This window comes from Chiloscyllium punctatum, chromosome 14 (genome assembly GCF_047496795.1).
Source record: "Chiloscyllium punctatum isolate Juve2018m chromosome 14, sChiPun1.3, whole genome shotgun sequence".
Lineage (NCBI taxonomy): Eukaryota > Metazoa > Chordata > Chondrichthyes > Orectolobiformes > Hemiscylliidae > Chiloscyllium > Chiloscyllium punctatum.
Genome location: NC_092752.1, coordinates 1,345,093 through 1,368,456, shown reverse-complemented (window position 1 = coordinate 1,368,456; position 23,364 = coordinate 1,345,093). Strand labels below are relative to the sequence as shown.

At 43.0% G+C, this 23,364-nt stretch overlaps 1 protein-coding gene across 2 annotated transcripts in view; it reads right to left on the bottom strand.

Moving 5' to 3' along the window:
* gne (glucosamine (UDP-N-acetyl)-2-epimerase/N-acetylmannosamine kinase) overlaps positions 1-23,364 on the bottom strand; it is an 85,363-nt gene that overhangs the window by 49,478 nt on the left and 12,521 nt on the right. Inside the window, exons 2-6 of one of the 2 annotated variants that reach the window (XM_072583712.1) lie at positions 22,857-22,916; positions 18,206-18,347; positions 17,503-17,702; positions 3,631-4,082; positions 2,612-2,764 (exon numbers count right to left, since the gene is read on the bottom strand). In XM_072583712.1, the coding sequence (XP_072439813.1) occupies positions 2,612-2,764; positions 3,631-4,082; positions 17,503-17,672 (775 nt within the window). In that variant the 5' untranslated portion in view covers positions 17,673-17,702; positions 18,206-18,347; positions 22,857-22,916. The remainder of the gene's footprint in view (positions 1-2,611; positions 2,765-3,630; positions 4,083-17,502; positions 17,703-18,205; positions 18,348-22,856; positions 22,917-23,364) is intronic. The other variant, XM_072583713.1, reaches the window with a different exon arrangement.

The following is a 23,364-nucleotide window of genomic DNA, read 5'->3' as shown; positions in this document are numbered from 1 at the left end:
ATTCATGGGATGAGGGGGTCACTGGCCAGGTCAGCAATTATTGCCCATCCCAAATTGCCCAGAGGGCAGTTAAGAGTCAACCACATTGCTGTGGGTCTGGAGTCACATGTAGGCCTGACCAGGTAAGGATGGCAGATATCCTTCCTTAACGGACATTAGTGATGGGGTTTTTCTGACAATTGACAATGGACTCATGGCCATCATTAGACTTTTAATTCTAGACTTTTATTAAATTCAAATTCTACCATCTGCTGTGGCAGGATTCAAACGCGGGTTTCCAGAACATTACCTGGGTCTCTGGATTAACAGTCCAGATAATATCACTAAGCCTTCGCCTCTCATTCCTTCACATTGTTCTGGTTATTTTGTCAATCATTTCAATTAGATGTCCCTAGTTCACAATGTGTCCATGAGGAAATGCACTTTTTATTCTGTGTCATCATGATTTTGAGCATCTTTATCAAATTTCCTCACAACCTTCTTTGCTCTAAGCAGAACAGTGCCAACTTTATCAATCAACCCAATGAATTATGTTTTTCTTCAGCTATTGCTACAAATCTTTCTACATCCTCTCTTTTCTAATGCAGTGCACAGAACAGGACACAATGCTCTAGTTGATGCCAAACACAAAACAACCCTAACTTATCTCAGCAAAAAAAAACAAATTCATTGATTCATTAACAAATCCATTCTGGCTTTCCTTCATTATCCATTTGGCTGTGAATTCTGTCACAGTTCATCTATTCTCAATGCTTTCCTATCGCTGATGCTAAACTGAGTGGCCTGAAGTTACTCTGAATATCCTTTACAACATTTTTTGAACAAATATGCATCATTTTCAATTTTCAAACCACTCTGTAAAAGATTGGAAGATCACGGGCAGTGCCTCCACAAATTCTATCCTTAGTTTTCCAGTAACCTTGAATACACCTGATGTGGTCCAGGTGACTAATCATCTTTAAGTTCGACCAAACAAACTAATGGGGCGGCAGAGTGGCTCAGTGGTTAGCACTGCTGCCTCACAGCATCTAGGTTCAATTCCAGCCTCGGGAAACTGTATGTGTGGAGTTTGCACATTCACCCTGTGTCTGTGTGAGTTTCCTCCCACAATCCAAAGATATGCAGGTCAGCTAAATTGCCCATAGTGTTAGGGAAATGGGTCTGGGTGGGTTACTCTTCGGCGGGTTGGTGTGGACTGGTTGGGCCAAAGGGCCTGTTTCCACACTGTAGGGAATCTAATCTAATCTATCTTTTGTCGATCGAGTGCCTGAGTTATATCCTCTCGTCACATGCAAATCACCTTTTTACTTCCCAAATGGTCCTATTTTCACCACTCTTTTACTATTTAAATCTTTTAAAAGACTTATGGATTCCCTTTAGCTGCTAATCTTTGCTCATTCTCCCTTGTTTTGCTGCTCCTATTCCTTTTTCTCATTTACAATTTGAACTTTCTACATTCAACCTCGTTCTCACTTGTGATACCTACATGATATCTGTCAAACACAGCTGACACAGTCCAAAGGTCAGTTCTGCCTGCATTCAAAGTTATTTGCTAATGGACAGCTTAGATACTGCCTAAGTTGATGCCAACTACAACTTTAAAAAAATTGAAACAACTAAGACTGTTTTTAATTTCTCCACTTCGAGGTAGGGGCCAGTGCACTAAGAACTAGGGGCAGGTGTAGGCATTTGTTCCTCCATTTGATAAATCATGGCTGATCTCATCTTATCTTAGTCTCAACTCCACTTTCCTGCCCGCTGTCCATAAAATTTTCAACCCAGCAGTAAATTAAAAATCTTTCCATCTCCTGCTTAAATTTGCCCAAGGTCCCAGCAGCCACTGCGCTCTGGGGTAATGAATTCCACAGATTCACAACCCTTTGAGAGAATCTCAGCTCTGTTTAAATCTGTATACCCTTTATCCTAAAACTATAACCTCTCATTATAGATTGTCCAACATGAGGAAGCATACTTTCTACTTGGTCAACCCCATTTTTGGCATCTTTCTTCCCTGAATTTGATCTCCTCTCAATCCTCTAAACTACAGAAAGTGTAGGCCTAAACTGCTTAATATCCCTTCTTGAAACAAACCCCTCATCTCTGGGATTAATCTTGTGGACCTTCCCTGAATTGCTGCCAGTACGGTTATACCCTCTTCAAGCAAGGGGACCAAAACAGTTCGCAGTACTCCAGGTTTGATCTCACTCATACCTTGGGCAGTTACACTCTCCACTTTTATATTCTATTCTTTTAGCAATAAATGCCTTTTTGCCTTATTTACTGCCTACTGCGATTCATGCATAAGGACATTCAGATTCCTCTGCACAAAGCAGATGTAGCTGGGAAAGTGATAGGTGGATGAAGGTGAGGGCAAAGGTGATAGGTCAGAGGGGGCAGTGATGGATGCGTCCAGAGTCAATCCTCTATCATGTTATCTTACCCTGTATTAACCTTTTGTGCGGCACCTTGTCAAATAGATATAGGTTTAATCTTTTGAACCTGAATTTAGAACAGTTTCTTTTTAACCAGATCACAAAGGAGTTTGCCTAATCATTCCAAACACAACTGCCAAGTTCTCAATCACATACATACTCAAGCATTCTCTCCTCACCTGCATCAATGTTTGGAAACAGAATCAACGTGCGTTTGTTGAATGTTATTAGAGCATCAAGTGTAAGCTCAAACATTTTAACGGAATGTTTAATGTTGGTGGTAACAGGATGCTGTAAAGCCACGATGTACTCACGAGGTTTCACATCTTTGCCTATAAAACCAGAACAAGTGAAAAACAAAAATCACCTCATGGCAGTACAGATGACAATATCTTATGACTGTATACATCTTAGTCAACAATTAAGAAACAGACTAGCATTTCAATCCCTTCGTGAGGATGTGGATATATCACCAAGGCCAGCATTCATTGTCCGTCTCTAATTGACTTCAGATCATGATGGTGAGCTGCCAACATGAACTGCTGTAGCCCATCTAGTCTCTCTCTCACACACACACACACACACCTGCAAAGGAGTGCAAGGAATTAGTCCAAGGAACAGTAAAAGAATGACAATATAGCTCAAAGTCACGATGGTGTGTGGCTTGGAGGGGAACACATAGATGTTTCAGTTCCTCTGTGCCTGTTGCCCTCTCAATAGGATGGGAGATGGGCTTTTGGGATTGAGCAGTGAAATGGGACTGACTGAATCACTCTGCAGAGCCAGTATGGACTCAAAGACCCAAATGGCCTCCACTGGCACAATGATGAATAGGGAAGTAAGAGTGAGGGTTGGGTTGATTGAATTAAGTCAAGGAAAGTGAGGAGACATATTCCAATCCTTTGTGCAAAGGGCTAGCAGGTATTTGCAGGTATTAACCATTTGCCTTTGTAAGAAAGCAACAGCAACTAAAAATGCAAGTTGCTTCCTTCCTACGTGGCAAAGAGCAAATAACAATGGGCAAACCACTACGGAATACTTTATGCATTATAAAAAACAGTCAACATCGATTATCTATGAGTTAATCATATACAAATGGTAGTAGAAACAGGATCTTCTGGTTCTGCCCACTACAGCCTTAGCTAAATAACAGGGTGGGAAAACAGAAGTAATTGACACATCAGCTAGTCATACTCACTTAGCCACGTCTGCAAAATGCTCATGTAATCCTTGGATCCTGCAGTGAGCAATTTGTCATAAGATGGGCAGCCAGACAACAGTATTCGATTGTGATCTTCACACATGGCTATCAGGTGCTGCTCAGCACTTCGAGTGCAACACACATGATAATGGGCCAATTTGGTGATGGCATGTCTGATTGAGTCATCGATGGTACCACTGACCTCACCTCCTTCCATGTGCAGAATCCGAATATTCATCAACGCAGCTGAGGTGGCGACTGCCAATGCATCAAACCTGTCTCCATGAACAATCATAAGGTCTGGCTTCAAACGGTTCAGCACATCTGGTAACTTTACCAGAGCAAGTCCCACTGACTCAACCATGGCTGCCTCATCCTCACCTCGAACTATTGTATGCAAACTTGTGTTAATATCAAAATCATCTTGCTCAATCATGCGATATGTATTCCTGGAAGAAAAATAAACAAGCCTCATTACCAACACAGGATCAAACTTATCTTTCTGCCTTTACCACATTAGTTTCTAACATGAGAATCTTCATAAGTGACAACTCAGCTTTCACACCTGATTCAAACTCAATGTTAGATTGAGCGTCTAAAGCAATAGTGGGAAAGTGCTGCATTATGTAAGGTCCCTTGCTCTGATGCCATTGTTCATTAGTATAAAAATAGGAAGATAGAGCAAATTAATGCTCGGCTTGAGAGATGAAGAGAACGAGAGTTTCAGACTCTTGGGATATGCTGATAGACTCTGTGGGAAGATGGGATTTCTACAAGCTGGATAGGACTGCACTGAGCAGAGCAATTCTCCTGTGCTGCTGAGGAGCAGGCAGGGCAGTGGGAACCAAGAGGTAATATCAGAGAGTAACAACCACATGCAAAGATTTGGGAGAGACAGCTAGCAGCAGAATGAGAATTGTAAAATATTATGTGGGGTCAGTCAAACCAGACGGAAGATTCTACTTTGCGATACCTTCTTCACACTGTAACTGAAAATGATATCTCTTTATGAAGAGCTGCCATCTCAGAAAGGGAGCCTGAGAACAATCCAGATCTAATCATCTGGTCCAAATTCTCCACTAACTGTTTGACAACTAACAAATTCCACCAACCTACAACATCTTTTTAAAAAATAGTGAACTTAACTTATCTCCGTATGTTAATGGATTATTTTTTAAAATTCCAGGATCCGGACCACATCCTCACCAAATGCAAAGCTGATTTCCATTGAGCTAAAACCATTCTGTGTACCAAGTTTCATTGGAACCTGTCTAACAATTTGAGATACATTAAATACAGACAAACAGACAAATAAACAGGAATGGAAACTAATTTCTGCCCACCTTCAGTGGCGTTAACATCACATTAACAAAGACCAGCTCAGAAAAGAGCAGGAATAGGTATCAAATATTCCTAGACACATGATGCTGAAGAAAGGAGGTGAGGGCAGGGCACAACAGCTAGAGATATATGGAGTTAAAATATTAAAGTCCTGGAAAGTGAGAATATACCCAAGAGCTGTCAAAGACAAAATTTATCTAGTTCGAGGTACCATTAGGATACAGGGTGTATCGATAGGTCTCTAACTAGTTGCAAAACTATAAAGGAACAGGAAATGAGTGGGAGAGAGAGCAGCATCCAGCACCCAGAAGAATAAAAACAATTGTAGGCTGTCATTAGTTGCAGTAAGGTTACTACCTACTACTCAAGAGAGGGCAACGGTGAGAAGTGACTGAGGAGGATTCTGGGGGATGTGTGACAGTCTGTACAACCAAACACTACCCCACTCCCTATCCCCAAAAGCTGCTCTGGGGGCAGCGTCTGGTGGCACAGATAGTCAGGGCATACATAAACAATTTCACATGTAGTGCCCTTCTCACTACCAGTCCAGCAATGTCTTTGTGCTTGTTGGAATGTTCTGGTAATGAAGCATTTTGACAAATAATTGACAGTCTGCTCAGGGAACAACCTGACAAGATCCACCCTCTCCTTTTCCCTCAAGCTCTCGAGGACACTACATACTGACCACTGCCTGACAGACTTCTGATCAAAGGTGTTTCTCTTGGAAAATTCCTCCACAAGACAGGTGGTATAGAACAAGCCAATCACTTGGAGCATTCCGCAGCACCAAGGCCAGACCCATCATTTGTATCACTGAAAAAGATAGAACCTCAGTACATAGTGACATTTGATGTTTGTGTGCTAAAGGTCTACATACAGCTTGATGCAGCCACACACAAAGATGGTCATCAGGATGAGGGCAGCATTGAGAATGTTCTTCCCCCTTTTCCAGAGTTTTGTACATGGTATCCCTACCGACACAGTCCATCTGAGACCTCCAGCTGAAGTGGAAGATGGCTAGGGTGTCTGCAATGGCACACGTTCGAGGAATGGGCCAGACATGTGCTACGTACAGCAGAGTGTGCCTCACACCGATGACCAGTTTTTTTTCTTACCTGCAGTGGAGAGGGAGTGGTGCTTCCAAAACCTGTTTCTGTCTCAACTTGGCGATGCACTCCTCCCAAGTTTTTGTGCATGCTCTGGCCCCTCTGATCCATATTCCCAGCACCTTAAGGTAATCTGCCCCGACAGTGAAGTGTATTAGATTTCCTACAGTATGGAAACAGGCCATTTGGCCTAACTAGTCCACACAAACCCTCCAAAGGGTAACCCACCCACAACACTTCTACCCTATGTTTACCCCTGACTAATGCACCTAACACTATAGGCAATTTAGCACGGCCAATTCACCTAACCTGCACATCGACGGATTGTGGGAAGAAACTGGAGTACCTGGAGGAAACCCACGCAGACACAGGGAGAATGTGCAAACTCTACACAAATAGTTGTCCCAGGCAGGAATTGAACCCGGATCCCTGGCGCTGTGAAGCACCATTGAGCCACCATGCCACCCACAAGTGGATAAAGGATCAGTCAGCCCAGTTCCCAAAGAACATGGCTTTGCTCTACATTGGCTCTTAAGGCCAGTTTGAACTGGTCGCAGATGCTAATGAGTCTGTGCACTGACAGCAGATCTGAGCAGAAAACAGCGACATCGCCCATAGACAGGGAGGCTTTGACCTGCAGGTTGCTGCTGCCTGAAACAGTCATCCCTCTCAGGCTTCCATCCTTCCTCATGGACTCAGCAAAGGGCTTTATACAGCACACACACAAGGCAGGAGAGAGTGGGCAGGGCAGCCCTGCTTGACTCCGGATCTGACCGGGAAGCTTTCTGTTTCCCATCTGTTGATTGAGACTGCACTGACATTGGTGTAGAGCAGTCGAATGCAATTGCAGATTCCCTCCCCAAAAGTCCATTTTGGAGAGCAGTCCCACATGTACGTGTGCAATATCCCGTCAAAGGCCTTCTCCTGATTCAGGATGATGAGGCAGGTGTCCATCCCGCCCTGTTCTGTACACAAGCGATCATATCCCTGAAGAGCGCGAGATTCAGAGATTGTCCTGCCTGGTACAGCACAGGTTTGGTCGGGGTGAATCCCACTTGGTGATGACTTTAGACAGAATTTGGTAATCTGCATTCAGCACTGAAATTGGTCACTGATTTTTCATTTCCTCTCTCTCCATCTTCTATAGGGGAGGGTGACGATAGCTTTCCTCATGGATTTGCACATGCTACTTGTCAGAAGCATACTGTTGTACACCTTCAGCAGGGCCTGACTAATCAAGTCCCACAGATCTGAATACAACTTGCCCAGTAAGCTGTCACTTCTGGGAGTTTTATCCTTTTCTAAGGACTAAGAAGTCTGGAGAGGGATGCAATAGTTTTAGTCGAGGTTCATACAGAGCAGCTCTATGACACAGGACTCAGTGCTCTGTGGACTGTTTTCAGGGACATACATTGAGACGAACATTAACTGCACCATCAACTTGGTGAAAGACATTCTTTGGTGTGCCTGAAACTTATTAGCCTTCCAGGGCAAGGAGTTAACCTCGACTGCATGTTGCAGACTAGCACATTCCAAAATCCAGGACTAGACGTTGATGGACGCACTAAAGCGTGGGGCAGCTGCTGCCAAGGTGCAGCGGGGAAAGACCGCTGTCTAAGGTCTTTTGGCCAAAGTTAAATGGAAGTCTGTTCAGTTATCGGACCCTCCTGGTGTCTCAAATGCGTGTACATATGGTCTTGTATAAGTAAAAACCGTCTTGAGTTCTTGTTTGTTCTCAATATGCAAAGACTGTTCTAGTGACTACGTATGTCTCAAAGGTTTTTTTATGTGTAATGTATATTTTTGAAATAAAAAAAGACTGAGGAGGGTTCTGTGAGTAGCCACCATGGCTGAGAAGGGGATTGCAGACAAAAGCTTGGCTGTTCAGGAATCAGGTTTGTAGGCTGATGTTAGAAAGGAGGATATGGGGAAATTTTTGAAAAACATAAGGAGAGCTAAATCCCCTGGACCAGACAATATATACTTAAGGTTACTATAGGAAGCAAGGGAAGAGACTGCTGTGTTTTTGGCAATGATCTCTGTATCCTCACTATCCACTGGAGTAGTACAGAATGATTGGTGGGTGGCAAATGTTATTCCCTTGTTCAAGATAGGGAATAGGGATAATCCTCGGAATTTCAGACCAGTCAGTCTTATGACAGTAGTGGAAAGGATTCTGAGAGACAGGATTTATGATTATTTGGAAAAGCATAGCTTGATTAGAGACAGTCAGCATTGCTTTGTGAGAGGCATGCCTCACAAGCCTTATTGAATTCTTTGCGGATGTGACTAAACACATTGACAAAGTTAGAGCAGTGGATGTGGTGTACGTGGACTTTAGCAAAGCATTTGATAGGGCTCACTGTGATAGACTCATTCATAAATTGAATGACATAGCGTCGGATGATGTGGAGTCTGTGTGGGTGGAATTGAGGAACCACAAAGGCAAAAAAACCATAATTGGAGTTGTGTACAGACCTCCTAACAGTGGTCAGGACCAGGGACGCAACATGTACCGGGAAATAGAGAAGGCATGTCAGAAAGGCAAGGTTACATTGATCATGGGTGACTTCAATATGCAGGTGGACTGGGTAAATAATGTTGCTAGTGGATCTAAAGAAAGGGAATTCATGGAATGCTTACAGGATGGCTTTTTGGAACAGCTAGTCATGGAGCCCACAAGAGAGCAGGCTATTCTGGACCTAGTGCTTTGCAATGAACCAGACTCTATAAAAGATCTTAAAGTAAGGGAACCCTTAGGAAGTAGCGACCATAATATGGTAGAGTTCAGTCTGGAGTTTGAAAGGGAGAAGGCGAAATCTGATGTAATGGTGTTACAGTTGAATAAAGGTAATTATGAGGGCATGAGAGAGGAACTGACTAAAATAGACTGGAAGCAGAGGCTAACCGGGAAGACACTAGAGCAAAAATGGCAGGAGTTTGTAGGTATAATTGAGGACACTGTACAGAGGTTCATTCCCAAGAAAAGAAAGATTAACCGGGGAGGGATTAGACAACCTTGGCTGACAAAGGAAGTCAGGAAATGTATTAAAGAAAAAGAGAGATCCTATAAAGTGGCTAAGAACAGTGGGAAATCAGAAGATTGGGAAGGATACAAAAGCAAACAGAGGATAACAAAGAGTGTAATAAGAAATGAGAGGATCAAATATGAAGGTAGGCTAGCCAGTAATATTAGAAATAATAGTAAAAGTTTCTTTCAGTACATAAGAAACAAACGACAGGCAAAAGTAGACATTGGGCCACTTCAAACTGATGCAGGGAGCCTAGTGATGGGAGATAAGGAAATAGCAGGAGAACTTAACAAGTACTTTGCGTCAGTTTTCACAGTGGAAGACAGGAGTAATATCCCAAAAATTAAAGGGTGTCACGGGGCTGAGTTGAGTATGGTTGCCATTACGAAAGAGATAGTGCTAGAAAAGTTAAAAAGTCTTAAAATTGATAAATCTCCTGGCCCCGATGGGATACACCCTAGAGTTCTGAGAGAGGTTGCTGAGGAAATAGCAGAGGCATTGGTTGAGATCTTTCAAGAGTCACTGGAGTCAGGAAAGGTCCCGGACGATTGGAAGATGGCTGTAGTAACCCCCTTGTTCAAGAAAGGATCAAGGCAAAAGATGGAAAATTATAGGCCAATCAGCTTAACCTCGGTTGTTGGTAAAATTCTAGAATCCATCATTAAGGATGAGGTTTCTAAATTCTTGGAAGAGCAGAGTCTGATTAGAACAAGTCAACATGGATTTAGTAAAGGGAGGTCATGCCTGACAAACCTGTTGGAATTTTTTGAAGAGGTAACAAGTAGGTTAGACCAGGGGAACCCAGTGGATGTGGTCTATCTGGACTTTCAAAAGGCCTTTGATAAGGTGCCACACGGGAGACTGCTGAGCAAGGTGAGGGCCCATGGTGTTCGAGGTGAGCTGCTGGGATGGATTGAGGATTGGCTATCTAACAGAAGGCAGAGAGTTGGGATAAAAGGTTCTTTTTCAGAATGGCAGCCGGTGACGAGCGGTGTCCCGCAGGGTTCGGTGCTGGGGCCACAGCTGTTCGCATTATATATTAATGATTTGGATGAGGGAACCGGGGGCATTCTAGCGAAGTTTGCCGATGATACAAAGTTAGGTAGACAGGCAGGTAGTACTGAGGAAGTGGGGAGGCTACAGAAGGATCTAGACAGGTTGGGAGAGTGGTCCAGGAAATGGCTGATGGAATTTAACGTGAGCAAGTGCGAGGTCTTGCACTTTGGCAAAAAGAATATAGGAATGGACTACTTTCTAAATGGTGAGAAACTTAATAAAGCCAAAGCACAAAGGGATCTGGGAGTGCTAGTCGAGGATTCTCTAAAGGTAAACATGCAGGTTGAGTCTGTGATTAAGAAAGCGAATGCAATGTTGTCTCTTATCTCAAGAGGGTTGGAATATAAAAGCAGAGATGTACTACTAAGACTTTATAAAGCTCTGGTTAGGCCCCATTTGGAGTACTGTGTCCAGTTTTGGTCCCCACACCTCAGGAAGGACATACTGGCACTGGAACGTGTCCAGCGGAGATTCACACGGATGATCCCTGGAATGACAGGTCTAGCATATGAGGAACGGCTGAGGATACTGGGATTGTATTCGTTGGAGTTTAGAAGATTAAGGGGAGATCTAATAGAGACGTACAAAATAATACATGGCTTTGAAAAGGTGGATGCTAGAAAATTGTTTCTGTTAGGCGAGGAGACTAGGACCCGTGGACACAGCCTTAGAATTAGAGGGGGTCATTTCAGAACGGAAATGCGGAGACATTTCTTCAGCCAGAGAGTGGTGGGCCTGTGGAATTCATTGCCACGGAGTGCAGTGGAAGCCGGGACGCTAAATGTCTTCAAGGCCGAGATTGATAGGTTCTTGTTGTCTAGAGGAATTAAGGGCTACGGGGAGAATGCTGGCAAGTGGAGCTGAAATGCGCATCAGCCATGATTGAATGGCGGAGTGGACTCGATGGGCCGAATGGCCTTACTTCCACTCCTATGTCTTATGGTCTTATGGTCTTAAAGTGAGGAAGCATGGGAAACAGGGAAATTTGGCTGTCTGGATACAGAATTAACTGGTCCATAGAAGACAGTGGGTGGGTGGTAGATGGAAAGTATTCAGCATGGAGCTTCGCGACCAGTAGTGTTCCACAAGGATCTGTCCTGGGAACTCTGCTCATTGTGATTTTTATAAATGACTTGAATGAGGAAGTGCAAGGGTGGATTAATATGTTTGCCGATGACTTGAAGGTTGGTGAGTTCTGGATAGTGTTGGAGGGCTGTTTTAGGTTGCAACAGGATATTAGATTTGATTAGATTACCTACAGTGTGGAAACAGGCCCTTCGGCCCAACCAGTCCACACCGACCCTCCGAAGAATAACCCACCCAGACCCATTTCCCTCTGACTAATGCACCTAACACTATGGGCAATTTAGCATAGCCAATTCACCTGACCTGCGCATCTTTTGGATTGTGGGAGGAAACCGGAGCACCCGGAGGAAACCCACGCAGACACGGGGAGAATGTGCAAACTCCACACAGTCCAAGGCTAGAATCGAACCCAAGTCCCTGGCGCTGTGAGGCAACAGTGCTAACCACTGAGCCACCATGCCGCCCCATATTGACAGGATGCAGAACTGGGCTGTTAAGTGGCAGATGGAGTTCAACCTGGAAAAGTGTGAAGTGATTCATTTTGGAAAGTCGAATTTGAATGCAGATTGCAGGGCTAAAGGCAAGATTCTTGGCAGTGTGGAGAAACAGAGGGATCTTGGGGTCCATGTCCATAGATCCCTCAAAGTTGCCATCAAAGCTGATCAGGTTGTTAAGAAGGCGCCTGTTATGCCGGCTTTTATGAGCAAGGGGATTGAGTTGAAGAGGCTGTGAGGTTATGCTGCAGCTCTATAGAGACCTGGTTAGACCACACTTGGAACATTGTGTTCTTCACCCACTGGGTTGTAAATCTATGGAATTCCCTGCCCAGTGAAGTAGTTGACGCTACTTCAGTAAATGTTTTTAAAGCTAAAATAGACATTTTTTGAACAATAAAGGAATTAAGGGATAGGATGAGAGCGTGGGTAAGTGGAGCTGAGTCCACGAAAAGATCAGCCATGATCTCATTGAATGGCGGAACAGGCTCAAAGGGCCAGATGACCTACTCCTGCTCCTCGTTCTTATGTTCAGTTCTGTTCGCCTCATTATAGGAAGGATGTGGAAGCTTTAGAGAGGATGCAGAGGAGATTTCCCAGGATGTTGCCTGGACTGGAGGGCATGTCTTATGAATGAAGATTGAGGGAGCGAGGGCTTTTCTTATTGGAGCGAAGAAGGATGAGAGGTGACTTGATAGAGGTGTACAAGATGACGATAAGCACAGATAAAGTGAATAGCCAAAGATATTTTCCCATGAGGAAATAGCTATCACGAGGGGACATAATTTTAAGGTGATTGGAGGAAGGTTTAGGGGAGATGTTAGAGGTAGGTTCTTTACACAGAGAGTGGTGAGTGCATGGAATGCAGTGCCAGCGGTGGTATTAGAGTCAGATATATTAGGGACATTTAAGCGACTCTTGGATAGGTACATGGATGGTAGTAAAATTAAGGGCATGTAGATTAGTTTGTTCTTAGAATAGGATAAAAGGTCAGCACAACATCGAGGGCTGAAGGGCCTGTACTGTGCTGTACTGTTCTATTTTCTAACACAAAGATTGGGGAAGCTGTGGATAGTGAGGAGAGTTGTCTGAGCGTGCAGCAGGAGATAGGTAGGCTGGAGTGCTTGGTGGAGAAATGGCAAATGGAGTTTAATCCGGACAAATGTGAGGTGATGCATTTTGGGAGATCTAATACAGGACAGAAGTATACAGTAAATGGCAGAACCCTTAGTGTCATCAATGTACCAAGGGATCTAGGCGTATACGTCTATAGTTCCCTGAAACTGGCAACACAAGTGGATAACATGGTCAAGAAGACAGATGGCATGCTTACCTTTATTGGTCAGGACATAAAAATGAGCAACTCTTGTTGCAGTTGTACAAACCTTTAGTTAGGCCACATTTGGAATATTGCTTACAGTTCTGGTTGCCACATTATCAGATGGATGTGAAGGTTTTGGAAATGGTATGGTTTATCAGCATGTCGTTTGGTTTGGAGGGTATTAGCTATGAGCAGAGATTGTACAAACTCAATTTGTTTTCACTTGAATGTCGAAGGATGAAGGGGCAACCTGACAGAAGTTTGTAAATTATGACAGGCATGGATAGAGTGGAGTACAGTGTGTGGTGCTATAAAAGCACAGCAGGTTAGGTAGCATCTGAGGAGCAGAAGAATTGAGCAGGAAGGACTTATGCCTGAAATGTTGATTTTCGTGGTCCCCGGATGCTGCCTGACCTGCTGTGCTTTTCCAGCACTACACTCTCGATTCTGATCTTCAGCATCTGCAGCCCTCACTTTCTCCTAATGGATAGAGTGGAGTCTTTTTTCTCAAAATAGAACTGTAAATGACTAAGGAACAGAGGTTTAAAGTTAAAAGTTTAAAGGAGATGTGAGATGCATTTTTTTTAAACACAGAAGGTGATAACTGCTGAAATTTGATGTCAGAAGAGATAGGGAGGTGGATGGCAACATTTAAAACGTAGCTTGACAGATGTATCAATAGGCAGGTATAAAGGAATACGGACAGCACAGAAGCAAAAGCTTTTTAGTTTAGGAAATCATCATGTCTTGGTGGGCCAAAAGGCTTGTTCCTGTGCTGAACTGTTTGTTGAACAAATTCATAAAGGAAATTACAAGCAAGAACAAAAGGCAAGAGTAGTTACAATGACCTGAGAGTTGAATTTACTTATTGTATTACAGAATGGAATAAGAGCAGTATAAAAGAGAGGGGTTATACTTTCTGAAATGTGACTGGGTGAATTTTCTCCAACAATACGCTTTAATCCAACTGGTAAGATCGCATTACATCTGAGAGAGGAAGTGACGCAAGTGAAAAACAAATCCAGAGCAAATGGGTTAAGAGTCACTTTCACTTTTAACGGGTGGCATGGTGGCTCAGTGATTAGCACTGCTGCTTCACAGCAAAAGGGTCCCAGGTTCGGGTCCAGCCTCGAGTGACTGCCTGTGTGGAGTTTGCACATTCTCCCAGTGTCTGCGTGGGTTTCCTCCCACAGTCCAAAGATGTGCTGGTTAGGTGAATTGGCCATGCTAAATTGCCCATAGTGTTAGGTGCATTAGTCAGAGGGAAATGTGTCTGGGTGGGTTACTCTTCGGAGGGTCAGTGTGGACTGGTTGGGCCGAAGGTCCTGTTTCCACAATATAGCGAATCTAAACAGCGAGAATGCATTTGACCCTGCAAGTCTGGAGTCCAAGACTGCTAGCTAAAACCATCATTAACCAATGGGCTGCCTGTGAAGAGGAGATCATTTGAGTACAGTAAGAAAACTACATTTTCTTCTGGTCTCAGAACTTTCACAGAGAAGAAGAGGGGAAAGGTCACACAAAGACAGAACTTCATGGGGGGTGCGAGAGAGAACAAGATAAAGGAAGGAATATAACAGGTACAAAAACAGGCATTACTGGAAAAGTTCAGCATATCTGGCAGCATCTGTGGAGAGAAATCAGAGTTAATGCTTTGGGGTTGAGTGACTTATCCTAAGAACAGGTGTCAGGTTAATAATAGAAGTGAGAATTATATTTTTGAACACAGAGGGGAAATGAAAAAATAAATAGTAGTAACACTGAGACAGCATAAGGGGAGACAACCAACATAAAAGGGAAGCTAAAAGGGAAGCTATCTTCTAAGCATATAGAGATGTGTTCTAAAAGGATAGGGCTAATTAGCAGCAATAAGGTGAATTGACCATGCTAAAGTTGTCCATAGTGTTCATGGATGTGTAGGTTAGTCAGCGGAAATGTAGGGTAATAGGGTAGGGGAATGGTCCTGGGTGGGTTACTCTTTGAAGGGTTGGTGTGGACTTGTTGGGCCAAATGGCCTGTTTCCACACTGAAGAGATTCTATGATCAAAGTGATCTATATATGGAAAGTGTGTTTGAGGAGCCAGTCACACCCTTCAGATTAATTGCAGCAAATTTGTTATCTGGTCAGAGACAGGATCCGACTGCAAGTGAGGTACGTATAGTGATCAAAAGTCAAGCTTGGATGAGCCTCAATTACTGCCTTTGCCCAATTAGTGTAGGTTCTTGTTTGCAGTGTGGACAGGGGGACAGACAGTGGGGGAGTTGAGCAAATCAACTGAAGCAGGGGTGTGGGAGGAGAAAACAGAACTGTGTAGAAATCAGGGTTAACATAATTCTGGGAATAGATATGGCTCTCTGCAGCAAATGCAATGTCTTAAGACAATTTTGCCTCCCAGATACCAAGGTTCAGGACATGTGAATATTGAAAGCATGTTTCCTCTTGTGGGAGAACTTAGAACGGAGGGTCATTGTTTAAAAATAAGGGGGAAGCCCATTTAAAATAACTCTCTCTCTCTCAGAGGGTTGAGGCTCTTTGGAATTCCCTTCCTCAAAAGGCAGTGGGTACAGAATCTTCAAACATTCTTAAGGCACAAGTAGATAAATTCTTGGTTACCAAGAGGATGTAAGATTATTGGTGAAATATAGGAATGTAGAGTTGAAGTTAAAGCCATGATCTTATTGAATGGGAGAGCAGGCTCGAAGGGCCAAGCGGCCTACTCTTGTTCATTGTTCTGATGTTTGGAACTCTTCTGGCTGGAGAAGAATATGGAGAGGAAAGGGAAGGAAGGATCCAGTTGATGTGGTCAGTACAGGTACCAATGACATAGGCAGGACTAGGAAATTGGTTCTGTGGAGGAGCTATGAGCAGCTCAGAACTAAATTAAAAAGCAGGAGCACAAAGTTAATAATTTCAGAATTACTACCCAAACCATGTGCAAATTTGTGTAATTAAGTTTAGAGGGGTAAATTTGTGGTGTGGGAGAAAGGGATCCAATTAATAGTGCACTAACACCAATACTGGGAAAAGAGAGAGTTTTTCTGTTAAATAGGCTTCATCTGAATCATGCTAGGACCAAAGTCCCAGTGAATCATGCAACAGGGTTTGTAAATATGGGCTTTACACTGAGTGAGGGGGATGGTCTTCAATTGGAGGGAAGGTTTAAAAAATCAAAGTGAAAGATACAAGATAGCAGGGTAGTGAAGAGGTGAATGCTAACTGGAAGTGCAACAAGGAGGAGTAGAAAATGTAAGCAGCAGAATGCAGCAGAAATCAGAACCAGAGCAAGTAACAATGGTAAAAAGCGTTCTTTAACTGAACGCACACAGCATTTGTACCAATGGAAATGAGTCAACGTCAGAAGTGGAAATAAATAAATGAAAAACAGATAGCTCTTGTGGAAACAAAATAATTACACAGTAGCCAAGATTGGGGACACAATATTCAAGGGAATTTGACATTCCAGAAGAATTGACAAAAACGAAGAGGATGCGGGGTAGCATTGCTTATAGAAGATAGTTCCAAAAATGTTCAAAAGTGCCAAGATGACACCCCTGTTCAAGAAGGGAAAGAACAGAAGCAGGAACCTATTTGTCAGTTCGCTTATTTGAATAAAAAAATACAAAATATGTTTAAAAGTAGAATCTCAAGCTCAGGATGACAGGCAGTGAACAATTTTGATTGCATAACTTAAGAGGAGGTGACAAATGTAGGGTACAGGAGAAAGTGAGGACTGCAGATGCTGGAGATCAGAGCTGAAAAAGCGCAGGTCAGGCAGCATCCAAGGAACAGGGGAATCGACATTTCGGGCATAAGCCCTTCTCCAGGAAGGAGCCCTTCCTGAAGAAGGGCTTATGCCCGAAACGACGATTCTCCTGCTCCTTTGATGCTGCCTGACCTGCTGCGCTTTTCCAGCAACACATTTTTCAAATGTAGGGTACAGTCTTCAAAAGGAAGAAGAGAAGTAAATTCAAGATCGAACTCAAGACATATTTAGCACAGAAAGCAATTGAGATTGGAGCTATTCGAACATTTTAAATAATTTAAATGGAAAGTTAATGCTCAATATTAGTCATTGCTTACCTTTGATGTTCCCATTCAAAGCACAGGAAGTGACAGCAACAAATGTCTTTCTAGTGGGGCACTTCACCGAATCCTCAGTCAATTACTAACCACTCACGTACAAGTGAATGTTTCAATTCCTTAAACCATCAGCTAACTTCTACCTGAACAAGACTATCAATTCATTGTTAATTAATTTTAGTTTTTTGCGAGGAGTCTGAGACTACCACAATTGGGAAAGACTCTTGGCCTCATCTTCAATCATTGCTGAGGGGTTAAAGTGTTATTCCGGTATGCTAGAGATCTATAAAAACTCGACAGCACCTGATAGCAAACGATAGTTCTGTATTTACAAAACGTTCAGTACACTTACCCATAGTCATCAATTAAATGAGATCCTAAAACAACAACTTTCAGATCAAAAAGTTCAGGTTGCCCCTTGATGCCAAACATAATGGGAGCCAGCTTAGAATAATCTGCACGGTTGCATGTGGCAACACAAATTCGCAGCTTTTTCCTGTTCTTATTTTTCTCCATGGCCATCTAATTTTGAATATATTTGTGGATAAATTCCTGAAAATAAATAGAAATGAAACTTATGTAAATCTTCAGTATGATGCAGTTTTCTGATTAAGAACATTCAAATACGCAGAGTTAGAATGTATTTACCACATTCCTCTGTGCACTATATGGTTTATGAACATATACGAATATGGTAAATACACAAACCTGAATTCTGAATGAAGAGTGCTACCCAAGTTAAATTTCTAAAAACCAAACTTCCCTTAAAACCAAACTAGCATTAATTAGAGAGAATTCGGAGAGCTTCGGGAAGTTACTCATTGTACAATATTTATCTCGGAAGGTGGAGAACTGGAATTTGGGTGAGGCAGGCTCTCTGCGGTTGTCTGCCCAGAAGTTCAACTCACAAATGTCTGTTTCAATGTGGCAACTCTTTGTACTTTTGACATTAAGATGATCTCACAGAAATCCCATTTTAATCTATTGCAGCTAAATAGCAAGCAGAATTAATCAATCTGAAAAGTAACCTCTGCAACATATACAAACGTACATACCTCTCTCCAAAATCAAATTGCTAGATTGATGCACACGGTCCTGCTATCGTTCATGTAGAATGCCCCACTGCTTCCTGGTGGAGTTTATTCATTCTTATCTTGTAATACTTTGCTTTACTTCTGAAGCCTCTTGTTGGGTTCCCTGAACAATTAGGCAGACAATTTTTAAAGAGCTGGCAAGCACAAGAGGGTTCAGTGGTATGGGGTAGATGGTGTAAAGGAGGAAGAGAGGTGACGGACTGCAAGTTGCTGCCCAAGGAAGTACATCTTAACTCTTTCTGTGCCAGAAAATATATTCCCCGACCCTGATAAATCCTAGAAATGTGCGTTCCACTCCCCCCACTGTCCCGAGATATCTGCCTGCTCCCTCCAACCACGGCCCAAACAACGATCCTCTGCCCCATGAGAGGTCACATGCCCACCCCTACCCTTTTCTCTTCCCGTTCCCTAATTCCAGCTCAGGAACTGTATACCCACATCCCAGTTTAGGGAATGTGCCCACCCACCCTTTCCAACCCAGGGTGTTTGTGCCCTGACCTTCATCCATCTGGTATGCCACAGGAAAACATTACACAATTCATTGCAGGCACTCATCCACAGACTCTATCAACAAACACATCGACCTGGACCCAATATACTGGCCACTACAGTGGACAGCTCGAACTGACAACCAGAAGCGGCAGAGACAGGCCACTATAAATACCGGAGAAAACAGCATAGAAGCGCTTCACAGGAGGCTCCCAAGCACTGAGGATGTCACCTAGACAGGGGACGAAATGTTTGCAAGACAAATTCCCAGCTCGGCGAACTGAACCACAACGAGCACCCGAGCTACAAATCTTCTCCCAAACTTTGATCATTGCAGGCAGCTAGGCAGTTTGAGAAAGTGGTTAAAAAGGGATCCTGAGCTATAAAAGTACAGGCAGAAGGTATGAAAGTTTTTAAAAAATTACTATAAATCAATAAAAAACATGAGTTCAGCCTCACACTGAACGTCTTTGTAAGCATGACATTTAAGGAAGAACACAAAACTATCAGAAAGGGTCAAGAAGAGATTTACAAGAACAGTTTCAGGATGAGCTGCTTCATTGCAAACCAGAGGACATTGATCAGCAAATAAACTAGAGGTATCTCAGTGAAAAATATTTTCAACAATGAAGTGGCTAAGGGAAGAACTGAGAGATGCTGCCCCAGGGAATGTATCCAATATGACTTGGACTGCGCTGTCCGAGGGTGGGTGGAGGCAAACTCAATAGAGGCTTTCAAAAACATGGGATTAGTTTATAAAAGCCATAGCCACTGTTAAAATGTAGTCATGATTTGGAGATGCCGGTGTTGGACTGGTGTGTACAAAGTTAAAAATCACACAATACCAGGTTATAGTCCAACAGGTTTAATTGGAAGTACACTAGCTTTCGGAGCAACGCTCCTTCATCAGGTGATTGTGGAGGGCTTGATCGTAACACAGAATTTATAGCAAAAATTTACAGAGTGATGTAACTGAAATTATACATTGAAAAATTGATTGTCTGTTAAGCCTTTCATCTGTTAGAATACAGTGACAGTTTCACTTCTTTCATGTGTAAATCACCAAACTTTTTTTTTTAAAAGTTGCATTCTTGGGTTAGCTGTTAACAATGGTGATAGCTAGACAATATGTTGAAGGTGTTGGCCCCCTGTGTTCTCTGTCTATGCCATGATGTTTAGATTGATTCTAATCTAAAAAGTGAGATAACAGAGTTTTACATAAATTCATGCAGTTTTTGAGCTCAGAGTTCTACATGAATGTATGCAGTTTTTGAGCAAAGTGCAATGTAACTCTGCAAGTACAATTCACCCCACAAAATATATGTGTGCATGTGGGTCTTTATCTGTCTGTGTGTGTGTCTGTCTGGGGTGGGGGTTGTGAGTGAGAATGTGTGTGTGTGTGTGTGTCTGTGTGTAGTGAGTGCAGAGTGTCTTAAGTCTGTGAGGGGGTGCATGTGTGAGTGTGGGAGTGTGTGTGTGGGTGTCTGTGTGCGCGTCTGTGTGTACCTGTGTCTGTGTGTATGTGAGAGTGTGTGTGTGTAGGAATTTCTGTGTGTGTGTGTAGTGCAATGGTGATCACCTGTAATGTGACATGAACCCAAGGTCCCGGTTGAGGCCCTCCCTATGGGTACAGAACTTAGCTATCAGCCTCTGCTTGGCCACTTTTCTCTGCTGCCTGTCCCGAAGTCCACCTTGGAGGATGGTTACCCGAAGGTCCGAGGTCAAATGTCCTGGACCACTGAAGTGTTCCCCAACTGGGAGGGAACCCTCCTGTCTGTTGATTGTTGTGCGGTGCCCATTCATCCATTGCCGTAGCCTTTGCTCGGTTTCCCCAATGTACCATGGCTCCGGGCATCCTTGTCTGCAACGTATAAGATAGACAACGTTGGCTGAGTCACATGAGTACCTGCCACATACATGGTGGGAGGTGTTCCCATGTGTAATAGTGGTATCTATGTCCACAATCTGACACGTCTTGCAGCGTCCACCGTGACAGGGTTATATGGAGTTGTCCTGAGAGCCGGGCAGTTTGCTACGAACAATGTTCTGTTTGAGGTTTGGCAGTTGTTTAAAGGCAAATAGTGGAGGGGTGGGGAAGGTCTTAGTGAGGTGCTCATCTTCATTGATAATGTGTTGCAGGTCACGAAGAACATGGTGTAATCTTTCAGCTCCTGGGAAGTACTGAACAATGAAGGGTACCCTGTCAGTTGCAGCACGTGTCTGTCTCCTGAGGAGGTCATCAGGTTCCTTGCTGTGGCACATCGGAACTGGCGGTCGATGAGTTGAGCACCGTACCCCGTTCTTGTGAGGGCATCCTTGAGTACTTCTAGATGTCCGTCACGTTCCTCCTCATCTGAGCACATCCGGTGTATGTGTAGGGCTTGTCCATAGGGAATGGCTCTCTGCAGTTCTGAACTGCTGTGCTCTTCCAGCACCACTAATCCAGAATCTGGTTTCCAGCGTCTGCAGTCATTGTTTTTACCCCATAGGGAATGGCTGCTTTAATATGTTTTGGGTGGAAGCTGGAGAAGTGAAGCATTGTGAGGTTATCTCAACCGGCACCTTGGGTTCATGTCACATTACGTGATCACCATTGCACTACACACACAGACACAAGCGCGCACACAGATACCCACACACACCCTTATAGACACACACACTCCCACATTCACACATGCACCCCCTCACTGACTTAAGACACTCTGCACTCACTACACACATGCACACACTTTCTCACACTCACAACCCCCACCCCAGACAGATAAAGACCCACATGCACATATATTTTGTGGGGTGAATTTGTACTTGCAGTGTAACATTGCACTTTGCTCAAAAACTGCATACATTCATGTAGAACTCTGAGCTCAAAAACTGCATAAATTTATGTAAAACTCTGTTATCTCACTTTTTAGGTTAGAATCAATCTAAACATCAGGTCATAGACAGAGAACACAGGGGGCTAACACCTTCAACATATTGTCTAGCTATCACCATTGTTAACAGCTAACCCGAGAATGCAACTTTTAAAAAAAAGTTTGGTGATTTACACATGAAAGAAGTGAAACTATCACTGTATTCGAACAGATGAAAGGCTTAACAGACAATCAATTTTTCAATGTATAATTTCAGTTACATCACACTGCAAATTTTTGCTATAAATTCTGTGCGTTAGGATTGAGCCGTCCACTATCACCTGATGAGGGAGTGTCGCTCCGAAAGCTAGTGTGCTTCCAATTAAACCTGTTGGACTATAACCTGGTGTTGTGTGATTTTTAACATTAAAATGTAGGACAGAGTACAAGAGAAGAAATAATGGGATTTGCAAGATAGAAAATGCAATAATGATGGATGAATTTTAATCTTCACAGATTGGACAGATCAAATTAGCAAAGTTAGCCTTGGGGATGAGTTCATAAAGTATCTTCAGGAATCAGGACAGTTTCTTCGAACAATGTGTTCTGGAACCAATAGAAAACAATCTATTTTATAGAATCATTGAAGTCCTACAGCACAAAAGGCTATCTGACTGGCTGCGTCTCTGAAGAATAAATCACCCAGAGCCATTCCCCTGCCTTCTCCACGTAGTCATAGAGTTGTACAGCACAGCCTTGCACTTTCACCTGTTTCGGATAGTAATCTAATTCCTATGAAAAGCCAAATTGAACCTACTTCCACTACACTGTCTGGCAGTGAAGTCCCAAACCTAAGTACCCCCTGTGCAAAAATATTTTTTCTATACGTTACTAATGCTGCTTTTGCCAATTATTTTAAATCTGTGCCTCTGGGTTTTGATCATTCTACCACCAACTGGAACAGAGGAGTTTCTCTCCATTTGCTTTGACTCTACTATATCATTATAACAAGATAGGAATACACAGTAGGATACAGTTAATGATCTCATAGCAAAAATCATCACGGAAAGCATGACCAGAATATCATGGAATTCTACATTTTATTTGACTGTGAGATACTAGGATCTTAAACTTAATAAAAGCAATCACCAGGGTATGAAGACAGAGTTGGCTAAAGTAGACCAGAAAATAGATGTGACAAAATGGTAAATAAGCAGCAGCATGTAATTAAGGAGATGTTTCCTAAGTCTCAACAAAGCTATATACTATACCTTCATATATTACATTCCTGCAGAGATAATAGGTATATTGCTTGCGATCTTCCAAAGTGCCTAGAAATTTGGAAAATAACAACATTACATTGGACAGACGGGCGGGAAACTAGCCACCAAAATATATGAGCATCAATTAGCCACCAAAAGACATGACCAACTATCACTAGTATTCATACATACAGATGAAGAGAGACACCAGATCGACTGGGACAGCCTAAACAAAGACATGCACAGGAATTCCGAGAGGCCTGGCATTCAAACTGGAACTCCATTAATAAACATATCAATTTGGACCCCATTTATCACCTTCTTAGAAAAAGAACCAGAAGTGATAACACCCACCACAACTGACCAACACAAATAAACAGCAAGTTGGACAGAATACCAGTGCTTCATCGGAGGTTCTCTGATGATGTTACCCAGCATGGTGATGAAAAGTGTGAGAACTAATTTACCAGCTCAAACTTACAACCTGATCCACAATCTGAGTTACAAGTCTTCTCCA